The sequence below is a fragment of the Capsella rubella genome, unplaced genomic scaffold (assembly GCF_000375325.1).
Source record: "Capsella rubella cultivar Monte Gargano unplaced genomic scaffold, Caprub1_0 scaffold_6, whole genome shotgun sequence".
NCBI lineage: Eukaryota > Viridiplantae > Streptophyta > Magnoliopsida > Brassicales > Brassicaceae > Capsella > Capsella rubella.
In genome coordinates this window covers 964273-976887 of record NW_006238918.1, presented here as the reverse complement: position 1 = coordinate 976887, position 12615 = coordinate 964273, and the positions used below count along the sequence as shown (strand labels likewise).

General features: G+C 34.8%; 3 protein-coding genes and 1 non-coding gene across 4 annotated transcripts; 1 reads left to right on the top strand and 3 right to left on the bottom strand.

Annotated features, from left to right (window-relative positions):
* Nucleotides 1-1305: 1305 nt before the first annotated feature.
* On the bottom strand, nucleotides 1306-2925 carry LOC17881884 (putative homeobox-leucine zipper protein ATHB-51). Its single transcript, XM_006288986.2, has 3 exons — nucleotides 2808-2925; nucleotides 1862-2223; nucleotides 1306-1717 (listed from the first exon to the last, which is right to left on the bottom strand). The coding sequence occupies exons 1-3, from the start codon at nucleotides 2923-2925 to the stop codon at nucleotides 1487-1489; spliced, it is 711 nt and encodes a 236-aa protein (XP_006289048.1). The 3' UTR covers nucleotides 1306-1486.
* Nucleotides 2926-7105: 4180 nt separating this feature from the next.
* LOC17882878 lies at nucleotides 7106-9171 on the top strand. The gene is made up of 4 exons (XM_006287503.2): nucleotides 7106-7291; nucleotides 7529-8577; nucleotides 8664-8736; nucleotides 8808-9171. The coding sequence occupies exons 1-4, from the start codon at nucleotides 7211-7213 to the stop codon at nucleotides 8979-8981; spliced, it is 1377 nt and encodes a 458-aa protein (XP_006287565.2). The 5' UTR covers nucleotides 7106-7210; the 3' UTR covers nucleotides 8982-9171.
* An 88-nt stretch (nucleotides 9172-9259) lies between these two features.
* Nucleotides 9260-9332, bottom strand: TRNAR-UCU. The gene has a single exon. It is a non-coding gene; the product is annotated as a tRNA-Arg (tRNA).
* A 273-nt stretch (nucleotides 9333-9605) lies between these two features.
* Nucleotides 9606-12325, bottom strand: LOC17881676 (probable 3-deoxy-D-manno-octulosonic acid transferase, mitochondrial). Its single transcript, XM_006287667.2, has 11 exons — nucleotides 11989-12325; nucleotides 11774-11867; nucleotides 11641-11683; nucleotides 11440-11562; nucleotides 11216-11335; nucleotides 11048-11126; nucleotides 10760-10876; nucleotides 10488-10585; nucleotides 10292-10385; nucleotides 10086-10205; nucleotides 9606-10010 (listed from the first exon to the last, which is right to left on the bottom strand). The coding sequence occupies exons 1-11, from the start codon at nucleotides 12179-12181 to the stop codon at nucleotides 9739-9741; spliced, it is 1353 nt and encodes a 450-aa protein (XP_006287729.1). The 5' UTR covers nucleotides 12182-12325; the 3' UTR covers nucleotides 9606-9738.
* Between the last annotated feature and the right edge of the window lie 290 nt (nucleotides 12326-12615).

Sequence of the window (12615 nt, the reverse complement as noted above, 5' to 3'; positions counted from 1 at the left end):
ATATATATATATATATATATATATATATATATATATATAAGATTGTATATTTAGCTAAACCATATAATATGCAACCATTTGAATAGATTATTTTTTTCCTTAATTGTCTGGTGTTTATGTTTAAATTATGTGAAAAACGTAAGGTACATAGTTAATTGGTTGAAAGCATGCATGGTAATATACTTTGACACAGTTAATTAGAGCCTTTGAAACGACAAAATAAAATGATTTTTGATATGATGCGGTCAAACAAATTAAATTCAAATCTCTCTCATATAAGAAGTTCAAACAGAGAGAGAGAGTCTGATGACAAAAAGGAAGACAGAAGCAAAAAGTCAGAATTGTTTAGATTGCGGTGAATCGATCCGATCAGGACAACCCATACGTACGCGTCGCTGCTATTGTTTTATTTTGTTTGGAAACTAACTTTTCAGAAATAATTTCATTATATTACTCGCAATAAATTCGGATACTATATAAGTATATATACTCTCTAGAGACTGTGATTATTAATTTAGTCTATTACGTCTACTACATATTTAGTCTATCAGTTCCCATCCAAAATTATGTATTATGTATTTAAAAAAAAAACAAAACAAAAATTGCAGTAATATAGGCATAAATCTGAAAGGAAAAAAAACAGATGGCATAAATAAATTTTCGCGGATATGAATTCAACTAAACCTATTCGATTTTGGTTTGGCATGTATGGTATTATTTTATAGAAAAGGTCTTTTGAAGTTGGTTTTTAAAATTGGTTGAAATTTGATTTTGTCGTCGCTTTTTGTCTTTTTTTACATGTTAAACATTTAACCAGGCTTGGTGGGCTTTATGTTCACTAACTCTTGAGTAGGCCCAAACTAGTAAAGATAGGTCCAAGCAGAAACAACAGAATGGAGGAAGCGGAATATATGTCTGAGCCCATCATATAAAGAAGGTTAACACTTATGATTTGATTTTTCTTTCTTTCGTAAACTAGGGCAGTATTGTTTGATTTTCATTTAACATGTTTTTCCTTAGATTTTTACAATCTTTCATATATATTTAGTCCACTGATGTGCAGTGACATTAATTAGGAATGTTCAAGAAGTTAAGAATTAGCCACATGTTTGCAGCCAACCAACAGAACACAACACACAAAGGCAACATTTCTGCTCAGTGAAGAGAAAGAAGAATGACCATCAGCGTTTTTCTTTTCTCGGTTTATAGACAGTTTTGACTGAATTCATAGTAGTACGTATAGTTCAACAATCCTGACCAACAATGTTTGGATTTAACCTCGCATGTCGCATCCAAATTAGATTATTGCGTTTGAAACAGAAGGACAAGTTCCATTGATGTTGTAAGATCGTACAATGAGGGACAAGCACTTGTCTTAGTCTTAGCACTATTCAAAGTCCTAGTCTAAAGCTCTCTCTTGACTCATTCTAGCTCTCTCTCTCTCTTCTATTCTCTTTCCTTCTCTCCTTGAGATAAGCAACAGCTATCACGGGTAAGACGACCAGCCAGAGGAAGCAGCTACCATCATCGGATTGTTGTATTGATCAATACGGTAGACTTGATTGACACCGGTGTTCAGATTCTCTGTTCTTGGATGAGCTACCACAACCGATGGAAGCTCCTCGGTGTCTTCCTCACTGCAAGCTTTGATGGTCCCGGCAGAGAGTGGCTTCTTACTCAAACCTTGCTCTCTTAGTATAGCTCTCAGCTTTTTCACCTGCATTGTTGACCAGTCCAATCTTGTAAGGGGGCATTCTGATAAAATCAAGAACTAGGGGATAAATTTTAAAACTTAAGTAATATGATTATATTTAATCATGCCCCGCGATTTTAAAAGAGTGCAATATGGTACAGTACAGACCTCCTCGTGTAACATCTGCTTCTCCCTAGAAACGGCGTCGTACTCTTGTCTAAGTGAGTCGTACAACTGCTCGAGCTGCTTCGCCTTCCACCGTGCACGGCGGTTCTGGAACCAAACCGCTATCTGACGTGGCTGCAGACCGAGCTCTCTCGACAGCTTCACCTTCCTGTCTGAATCCAGTTTGATCTCTTCTTGAAAACTCCGTTCAAGTGAAGCTAATTGCCCACTCGTCAGTCTCTTCTTCTTCATCATCTCGTTGTTGTTGCTGTTCGGAAATCGGTACGCATTCATGATCTTTTCAGGTTCCGGTACAGAAATAACCGGTCCGGTTTGCGTATCGGCAGGCGGCGTGTATAAATTTCCTGCTGTATGTAAATGTAAACACACAACAAAACTTTATAACAAACATTCTCTAATAAAAAATGCACAATAAATAATAATAATTATAAAAACAAAACCGAATAAAATAACTTCCGTGAGTTAGTAAGAAAAAATAAAATTATATATGTCCGCAACCATTATCTTAGAGAGAACTATACCCTCCCAACGAATCTCTCAACTTTTCAAAAGTGACGTTTTAACTTTTTGCATTTGGATCCCGATGAATAAAAATTGGGATCCCAAGAAAATTGTCTAAGCTGATGAGATAAGAAAAAATCTTAACTTCCCATCAGAAAAGTACGTTTTTAGATGACATATCCCAAGGTTTTTGGAATGATGTCTAGAGACGTCATAGTATACAATCTTTAGACAAATACGTCACTCTTTTACTTTCATCACTCACAATAACAAGAAACTTGAAAGTGGGAAAATAAGGATTTTAAAGTTCATGGATTTGTCAACCGTGGATTTATAAAACCGGCGCTTCTAACAAATCTATGTGTAAAGAAACGAAAGCATCTAGCTATATATATAAACTTGGTTATTATGACGTATGAATGAATACCTGCGTAAGGATCAAAGCTGAAGCTGTGGAGCGAGTTAAAGGAACTAGACTCCGGCCATGGCGGTGGCATAAAAGCAACTCTCACGTTTTCTACGTTGCTCGTGGTTGACCACTCCATTCTCCTTTTTTCTTTCTTTTATATTTCTTGTGAGAATATCTCTTAATATATATAGAAGGATATATGGGAAAATAGATAGAAAGGAAGAAAGTTATAGGATCTGATATATAATGGATAAAATTTTAAAGAAAAGAAAACTAGGGTTTTATATAGGACCACAAAGAAAGGAAGGGTAAAGAGAGGCGTGACAACAAGTTTCTTCTTCTATATGCTTTGTCTTTTGGAGGTGCAACAAAGTGTGAGAGCACGCAGAGTTCGAAACAATACATATAATATATATATACAGTATATAGGGAGATGTATCTAGAGGGAGATATAGAGAGCTAGTAGTAGTGATGGAGACAGAGTGAGATTGTCTGTGTTGTGTGAGGTTTTTTTCACCTAATAAGGGAGCAACCCAACAGTACCTTTTGTTTTGGAATTTAAAGATTGAAAAGGAAAGTGTGATATAATTTTGTCTCATTTGCACATCATCAATCATCATCCATCATCTCTCTAACATTAATATATATATAGGGTTGATATATTTTGTTGTGTGTATCCAAGGGTCAAACTTGGAATTTTAATTTATTTTCGGCAAACTGATATCTTTTTTTTTTTGTTCTTGTATAAAAACATACAAATTGTAATATAGTTTATATTGTTATAAAGTTAGCAAGGTAATGTGAACCAAACCAACCAAGACAATTTCAAAATATTGAAGGAAAAAAAACAACAATCATGAGCGTGTGTGTGAATGCACCAAATATATTCCCTTGTAAACCAATAAATATGGTAAATCAAAATCTGCGTGAATTAATAATATATTTTTGACGATGGATTTTACTAAACTTGGAACATTTTAACATTTACATAAATCTACTTGTGGGCATTTACACATTTAAACCACCGTCTTAATTGACTGGATTCTAAAGACATGTAAACAACATAAATGTTGCTACTTGCTAGTCGAAAAAAAAATAAAAAATTATCTAGAAAATTTTGATGTATTAGGTGGGGAGAGGGTACGTATTTGTCAAAGTTAAGCTTAAATAAGTGAAAGAGAAAGAGTGAAACGAAATTAATGGTCCCCAAAAAAACTCCATAAAAAAACTGACAATGTGGTTCCCCTCTTCTTTGGTTATGCCTTCATTCTTGCCTTCTCTTGGTCCTAAGATTTTCAGTTCATAATATTGTTTTGTCTTACATACAGTATATATGTGAAAATTAATATGCAAAAGGTTTTTTAGGCACTAGTTGGCAATTAAGTCCATACCAATGTATATGTGCAGTAGTAGTAACCTGTATAGAGTATAGCTAGGGTGAGGCCAAAAGCTACCTTTGAAAGCTAAGAATCAACACAGAGAGCTAAGTAGATCATCTATATATAAAAGAGGCTGATATGACCAATAAAAGCCAAAGCAAAGAAGAAGTTTGAAAACTAAGTCTCATTGTCCTCATCTACTGTGTACTACCTCTCTTCTCTTTACCCCCACATTCTTTTATTAACTTGCAGTTCTCTACACACAATCTCTCTCCCTCTCTCTCTCTCTCTCATATTCAATTGCTACTTAACAAATTTGTTGATGTATATAACAGTGTAAGAGATATAGAGATAGAGAGAGAAGGATATAGGGCGAGGAATCTTTTTCTATGTTAAAAGTAGCTAGGGTTTGAAACAGATTGATGATAAGTAATGAGATTTTAAAACTAACGACAGTGTCTAAGAGAAAAAGGGAAGCTTTTAGGGCCTAAACACCCTTGAAAGAGATGAGACATCACAATTTTTCATAGTGTATAGTTTTTTTTTCCTGAGAGATTTTAATGGGTTTTGATGATTGTATTCATTGTAATGGATCCGTTTGACAACAACATTTCATACTCTCTCTCTCTCTCTCTTTTTTTCTTTCCAATTCATGTTATTCAAATTTCACAATTTTAGCCAACACCCTACATAAAAAGTCTTTGATATAGACCAAAAATAACGATTTTTTTTTGTGTGTGAAGGGATTGGTTTTATATGTTTTGGTGCTCATATGCCAATATATAGTTTTCCCTGTGTGGGTCAAATGAGAAACAAGACCGATTTGTACTCAAATTAAGTCCCATCGTAAAAATCATTTATAATTATGATCATCATTCAGCATAAACTCCAGTTTTTTCCTATCACTTTTGACCTAATTAATTACTCGTTAATTTTATGAATCCATCCACTCATCATCTCAAGTGTGTTAATTTCATATACATCTTTATTTGAATAAAGCAATGAAACTTTAGGGTTATTAACTTCTCCACAGAGTAGATAAATGACTTCTTTTTTCCCCTTCGTATAGATAATGTTAAGAACCAAGAGGTAATTAATTGGCTTCATGATAAATGACTTCACAGTCAATTAAAGACTTTTTTTTTTTTTTATGTTTTACAATAAAAAAACAAAACCTAAAATAATATAATATGTTAATACTATCGAAGAAAGGAGTATATAGTATATTATAATACGTTAATACTGTCGAAGAAATTAAATAATATCCGCATAAAAACCAACTTTTAACAGAGTCTCATGCATGCATTAGAAGAAGTAAAGAGAAAGACAGAACCTTAAGATATTGAGGAGAATCCATCCCGTACGTACAGCGAACAACTACTTTCTGCTGCTGTTGTTGTTGTTGTTGTTGTTTGGGAAATAAAAAAATAATTTCATTAATTAGCTTAAACTTCATATTATTACTCTTCATCACGCATAGACGATTTCATATATAAGACAAAGTTAAAAAAAAAAAAAAAAAAAAAGACAACGATCCATCAGTTACTACTTACTGCGATCGGTAATCAAGAAAAAGGTCCCCTCAGCTCTTCTTGGATATGAGCTAAGCTTACTTTGTCACATTATAACAAAAAAGTATATATAGTTGGCTTTAAATAATATATAAGGGAAAACATCTTATATATCAATTTAATTTAACATACTAGTATTATATATATATATATATATATTGAAAATTTAGTTAATGTTCATATTAAATGTATAATGTGAATTACACTTTTTTATTTTTTTTTTGGTTGGATCAAACGACTTACAGTACTTACCTTCACATAGATAAATAGTACAGTAATATTTTTTACACCAACAATAAATAACGCTAGAACTGAAATGGGTAAAAATGTTGTGATTGTGAAGAAGGCTATAGATAGATAGATCATATATATAGATGGATGAATATAACAGTGAAGGGTTTAAAGTTTTCGTACAGTTTAACAACAATTAAAACCCCGCCGTTAAAGTCAGACGACACTGCTAATTTTTTTTGTTAAAGATTTATTTACCATACATATACAGTAACAAAAGGGTAAACCAGTTCCGTAAGACTCTAACCCACTTTATACATACATATACACTGCAATATATGTATTAACAAGTTCACAAATATTTTTAAATTAACTGAATCAATCCAATTATTGTTATTTTTTTTTAAATTCAGCTACCATGTGTAACTAAAATGGTGATGAAGAGAGACAAAAAAAAAAAGACATTTAATATGCTGACAGATTTTGTAGAATGAACTATATGAATCCTATATTTCTTTAGTTCTAACTATATAATTCGATATGTGACCAAATTTATAATTTATCATATGATGATATATATATAGTAAGTCAATTTGGTCGAGTAGATTCTAATAGTTGTCAATTACTTAAAGTTTATTGTACCATGTATGTAATACATTTCTATTTGATCTTCCTAAAAAAATGTAGATACATAAACAATAAAAGAATAATACAAAAGTTTCAGTCTTAACAAATACTAATTATTTAAACTATTTTCATCGTTTAATTATGTTTATCCATTATTTAAATATGTTTATCCATTATAGTCAACATGTTTCTTGATATGATGCATCATATCTAATATAGTATTGATATGCTTTTGTATTTAGGCGTCAGAAAAATATACATATATGATACATTATTCAAAACTAAGGAAGGTTATATTTTTTTTGTAAAGCATGCAAGAATACAACATTTTTTTTTGTTTTTGTCTAACGAATACAACATTTTTTATTTATTAATTTAGATCTATATATGATTTACACAATATTGTTTAAACTTTAATATAGAAAAAGTATATTCGGGATTTTCACTAATTTTGAAAGGTTTTGTGACTTGACTAGAAAAAAAAAAAAGGTTTGTGACTTTTATGTGTTTATTCATCCATCTTCCTCAGTACGCTTCTTTACTGTTCATAACGTTTCCATTGTTGAGACTTGAGAGTGCCAATTTCAAAACGGAGACTGATGAAATTGAGAAGATGAAGATGAGAGCGAAAGCGATTCTGGTTAGGTCTTCTCCCAACTCTCTCGATCCCTATCCATCTCTCCCTTCGCTTCCGGTAACCCTATTTCTCCTCCTTCGTCTCTGTTTGCTCCTCGGAATAGTCTTCTTTAGAATCGGAAAATTTAGGGATTGTGGTTTCCTGATGCAGCGACATGATTGATTTTTTTTTTTTTTTTTTTTGACTCGTATGTATCTGGGTGTTTGTGGTGCTTAATTTTGAATTTGTAGCTCGCAAGATAGAAACTGTTAGGTTGATGTATTTGTGTTTAATTTTCATCGTTTCATCTCACAGGATGATGAAGCTAATGATTTGAGCACCACACAGTGTGATACCGATGTTGATATTGTTCCAGATACTTTTGTTGAAAGAGATGTGCCACCCAAGAAGCGTCATTGTCTTGGTACAAATGAGAATACTAATAGAGGAGTATCGCTAGAGCCGCTGCTGAACTTAGATGCTTGTATTGTATGTGAAGTTGCAGACGAGCGGGTATCCCGTTGTTGCGGGATCGACTGTCTTCTTTCGTTTCATGGGGAGTGTTTGTATGCTGATTTGGGGGATAATAGTGAGGATCTTGCAAATCCATTTTGTCCTTATTGCTGGCTCAAGATTCTAACACTTAAATCCAAAACATTGAGGGAAAAGGCGGTTAACGCAGAAAAGGCAGTCTTCATGTATCTAGATAAAGAGCTGAAAAGCAGGGGTGAGGATAGAACATTATCTGGTAGTGAAAATGGAAATCGAGAGCATTCAGTGGACAGTACAGACATTGTAAGTAATCAAGAGTTACAAGGAGAGAAGGATGGCTGTTCATCAAAAGAGGAACAAGTGCAAGTTGAGAAGGATTTTGATATATCAAGAGGTGAGAACATATCATTAATCGAGGAAACTGATCAACCGGAAGAGAATCAAGGGAAAGTGGGTACTGATAAAGTGATAGACGAGATTGGAGCATCAGAGCGCGAAGAGAGAATAGCTTCAGAGAAGTTTCAAGATGCTGAGGATGAAAATAATGACGAAACAGCTAAAGATCAAACTAGAGTCAGAACAGGTGCAGGGAAAAGAGGATATGTTTCAACGTTTTTGTCTATGCAAGAATCATTTTCAGGAAAAGAACAGGACCAGCACCAACAGAATGATAAGCAAAGAAGAAGAAGAGGGATAGAGTTGAATACTATTGATAGTGAAAGTGATACTTCATCAAAGGGATCTAGTAACGAACGAAATGGAGAAGATGTAACTGAGCAGGTTACTTTATCGGCTCCAGTAACCTCCCCGTCAGGGAAAGTATATAACCAGCAGGCAACAACCAGATTTGTGGCTAAGTCAAAGACAGTGAGGTTGTTCCTTTTTCTACATTCACATCACTGGAACATCAAGAGTTCATATCCACCTTGAATATAGAAAGTTACCTCATGGATTGCAGGGACATTTCTTTCTTTAATAAGGATCAGAGAAGGAGGCTATTGTGGACATTCGAAGAAGAAGAGATGCTAAAGGTATAGAATAAACATACACTAGCTGTATTTTCATGGATTGGATAAGAGTTGTTGATATATGTTTGGCTCAGGTGGGAGTGGAGAAATTTGCAGCAGAAGCAAACAAAAACATGCCATGGAGGAAAATTCTGGAAATGGGAGAGAAGGTGTTCCATGAAACACGTACACCATCTGATCTCAAAGACAAATGGAGGAACATGGTCGGCGCAAGATTAGGACAAAAAAAGGACAAGACAGCACACTAATCCCTACTGCTATGCAATCAATCAATAGTTAGTGTGACTTATTTTGGAGATGAAGCTAGACTTGGTGAAGTAATGTTGAAACTGAGCTGTATAATGGACTAAAAAGTTCTCTACAAGAACTGGCTTCTACTTTTTGTGCATCTTTAGAGTTTAGATTTTCAGTATATGTATATGGCTCGAAATTCGAACGTATACGTGTTATAAGAAAGAAAAAGAAGGTAAAATCTGAAAAAATGGATCCTTGACAGAATTAAAAAAAAAAAAAAGAAAAAAGAATACACACCCGGTGGGACTCGAACCCACAATCGTTTGATTAGAAGTCAAACGCCTTATCCATTAGGCCACGGGTGCTTTGTTGGTAAGATTAGATATATAATATTTATAAACAAATAACTAAGTGTCTCAAATATTTTGCTACCTTTCAACAAATTCATAAGCCAAAAAAACTGTATGCGCAGAATTTTATGAATTGCATCGTGTATAATGTATGAGAACCATTACTTAGGGTCAAGGAGCTATATTAGAGAGGTGAGAATCAAAATTGCCAAATTTTCTATTAATTCCGAGATGTAGAGTCGTACAGACACGACACAGTTTTTGTTTTTGCTAATCAAATTTGACATCTCGAGCCAATTCAACATTTGCATTCAATGTCATTGTTTGAATTATTTATTACTCCATTTGTCATCTACATTATACAATTTTTCATGAACTGCATTGTGTATAAGTATAACACAGAAAATAACGGGCACTGGATTTATTTGGATAAATAACTAGGCACATTGACATATAATTTCCCTCTAAAGATATGAAGATTGAGAAGATTCCAGATGTTAGTGATAATGCAGCTTGATAGTGATTCGTAAACTTCTTTAGAAGCTCTCTGATGAGTTTCCAAGATCTCAGGGTTACTCAGGAGCAAGTCGACAGCTTCTTTGAGCTCTAGTTGTGTCGAGAGCTGTGTAACCGATAAGGGATTCGACTGCTGCATGGCCTTCACCATGTGAGAGAAATGCCCAACATGACATCCTAAAAAAAGATTATGTTAGACATAAAGAGAGAAATAATGATACTATACAAGCATCTCATATTATCATTGAGAACCTGTAATAACGGCGCAGCCAGCAGCAGCTGCTTCAGACAAGTTATGACCAGTTAAGCCTGGGATAAAAGAGCCTCCAATGACGGCTATTGAAGCTATATTGTACAATTCCCTTAGTTCACCTGAAGAAAACAAGCAGCACGGATTAGGTTCTTGAAGAAAAGGGACTAGCACTAGGAAGATAAACTAAAAGTAGCGAAACCCAAACCTAGTGTATCCACCACATATATATTCGTCTTCCTTGACATAAGTTTTTTGTTTTGAGACCTTAGAGCTACACTTTGGCCATCTTTGCGCAGTTTCTACAAAAGGAGTTGAGGAAAATGACATGTGATTCACCAAAAAGATCAACCTTCAATAAGCCAATAGTAAGAAAATAAACAGAAGGTGGTTTTGGTACATACATGAGCAATCTGTTGACCATGATTTGGATGTCGGGGCACAATTATGACAACAGAGTCAGGATGTGATTTGAGAAGCATGTTGTGAACTCCCAAAATGACTGCACACAAGACTTTGATCATCAATTTGAAGCAATGCATAGAACAGTCAGAAAAAGCGTACCAAATAAAAGGAAACAGAGTCAAAACCATATTCATCCGACTGTGACAAAAAATCAAGTCATGGAAGCGACTGCAGATCCACACACTAATCAACAAGGGTAAAAGGTTAGTACCTTCTTCTTCGCCTTTATGTAATGAAGATGCAATCCAGACCTTCATTTCTGAGAGTTCTACTTTAAGATCTCTAATACTTTCAGATGTTCCATTAGATACATGGAACTTGTTTACCACTGGAAGAAAAAGCAGACAACATGTGGATCTTTATATCGACTAAACAGAGAGAGTATGAGAAATTCAGTAACTGAAAAGAAAAACAAAACGAAACTAAGAAGCAGAATATAATGGGTTGCACATAATATCTAATATATGAATATCTTCAAGGCATAAGTGGACTACAATACCGTATTTTAAGTCACCCGAATAATTTATGACAAAAGGTGACGCATGCAGCAGCTGGAAATGTATACCCTGCAGGGTGCTCTGTCGCATTTGAGGCAAATAGTGAATACAATCAATGAATCAGAGAAGATTACAATAAAAAAATGACTTGCTGAAGTTAGCATACATACCAGTGGGGCTATCAATGAGAATTTAGATAGCAACAAGGATATCAGCGGTAGAACGAGAGGACTAGACCACCGTTTAAAGGATTTTGTAGACATACGAGCGTTCAATAATGCCAACGGAATCTGAGACAACGGATACACAATATTAACGAATGCAAAGAGTTCATTACCCTTGCACAAGTTATCACCTCCATATTATAAACAACAAGAGGGATCAAAAAAATTACTAGAAGTCCAGCAGCAGCCATGATGAGATTAGGCCACAGTTCATTCTCCATTATGATAATCGCATTTGGTTTCCAATGGGCAAGGAATCTGTCAATAGCCACAGGTGTATCCAGTGGTGCAAACTGGCCAAAGTTTGAAACTTCAGCACATAATTAAAAAAGCTTCCGAGATATATCATCATCTTATCAATCAAAACATACCTGATGTAAGACACCAATGGGAAGTTGATTCTTTATCACTTCACTGCAACGAAAATATTGTAAGAAACCAAAATTACAAAGACAAAACTTTTTATCATTTTCAATTTTAGCTTTCTGTATCAATGCGTCATACAATGCAGATACAGTCGTCGTCGTCATTAGAATAGTCAAATCTGGCTTTAGTTCATTGCAGTGTCTGATTACAGGAATTGCAGCCATACCTTCACCTGAGAGACACTCAAACCAAGCAGCAAAAAAACCCCTAATTTCTCAGATTCGGAGACTAACTGCAATGAGCAGTGAAGAATTTAACAGTTTTGTTTCGTTGAGTTAGAATTTGAAGATAACCTAAAGACACGGCGTGAAACCAGATAAGCGATCCCGGCGGACGTACGGCGGAGGGAAGACCAAAACGCTCGGACCAACGGCGACAATGCTCTAGACCCCGAAGTCTGCGCCACCGTATATGGAGGTGAACTAACGGCGAGACACCGTAGGTTAACGCTCTGTATAATCTGTACACAATCACTCCGAGCTCCATCGCGTCTCCGGCACCCAACGACGACGGCGCCGACGAAAGCTTCCCTTCTCTTCACCGTAGACTCCTTCAATTGCGTCGCCGTTTTCTAATAAGGCCTTAAGCCCATTATTATTGAGCCCAATAATAGCAAACTATGGCCCAACTAGTATGTAACACCGCTTTGAACGCATAATAGTTCCGACAAGACGGGGAAAAAAACGTCCAGACTAAAGTTATTTATTATTCATTACTTGTTTGAATGATGTTAAGATTCTTAAAACATGTAGGATGATGTAACTATATGTTATGAACACATAATTTTTTTTCTTTCAGAATGAGAGACAACACTAATAACAATAATAATTTTAAAAAGTTAATTGTGGAATTATTAGATAAAGAATATACGTACCCTGTAGCCTTTTGTTAGACTGACTAGTCAGGACTGACAAAACAAA

Bases quoted from the DNA above. Each gene is read 5' to 3' on its own strand.
- LOC17881884 (XM_006288986.2), bottom strand. From the start codon at position 2,925: ATGGAGTGGTCAACCACGAGCAACGTAGAAAACGTGAGAGTTGCTTTT. The intron at 2,224-2,807 runs GTATTCATTCAT...TACATACAGCAG, and splicing joins CAGCTTTGATCCTTACGCAG to GAAATTTATACACGCCGCCT. The intron at 1,718-1,861 runs GTCTGTACTGTA...TCAACAATGCAG, and splicing joins AGCAGATGTTACACGAGGAG to GTGAAAAAGCTGAGAGCTAT.
- LOC17882878 (XM_006287503.2), top strand. From the start codon at position 7,211: ATGAAGATGAGAGCGAAAGCGATTCTGGTTAGGTCTTCTCCCAACTCT. The intron at 7,292-7,528 runs GTAACCCTATTT...TTCATCTCACAG, and splicing joins CATCTCTCCCTTCGCTTCCG to GATGATGAAGCTAATGATTT. The intron at 8,737-8,807 runs GTATAGAATAAA...TGTTTGGCTCAG, and splicing joins AAGAAGAAGAGATGCTAAAG to GTGGGAGTGGAGAAATTTGC.
- LOC17881676 (XM_006287667.2), bottom strand. From the start codon at position 12,181: ATGGAGCTCGGAGTGATTGTGTACAGATTATACAGAGCGTTAACCTAC. The intron at 11,684-11,773 runs GTATGACGCATT...TTTTCGTTGCAG, and splicing joins ACGACGACTGTATCTGCATT to TGAAGTGATAAAGAATCAAC. The intron at 10,586-10,759 runs GTACTAACCTTT...TCTTGTGTGCAG, and splicing joins ACATAAAGGCGAAGAAGAAG to TCATTTTGGGAGTTCACAAC.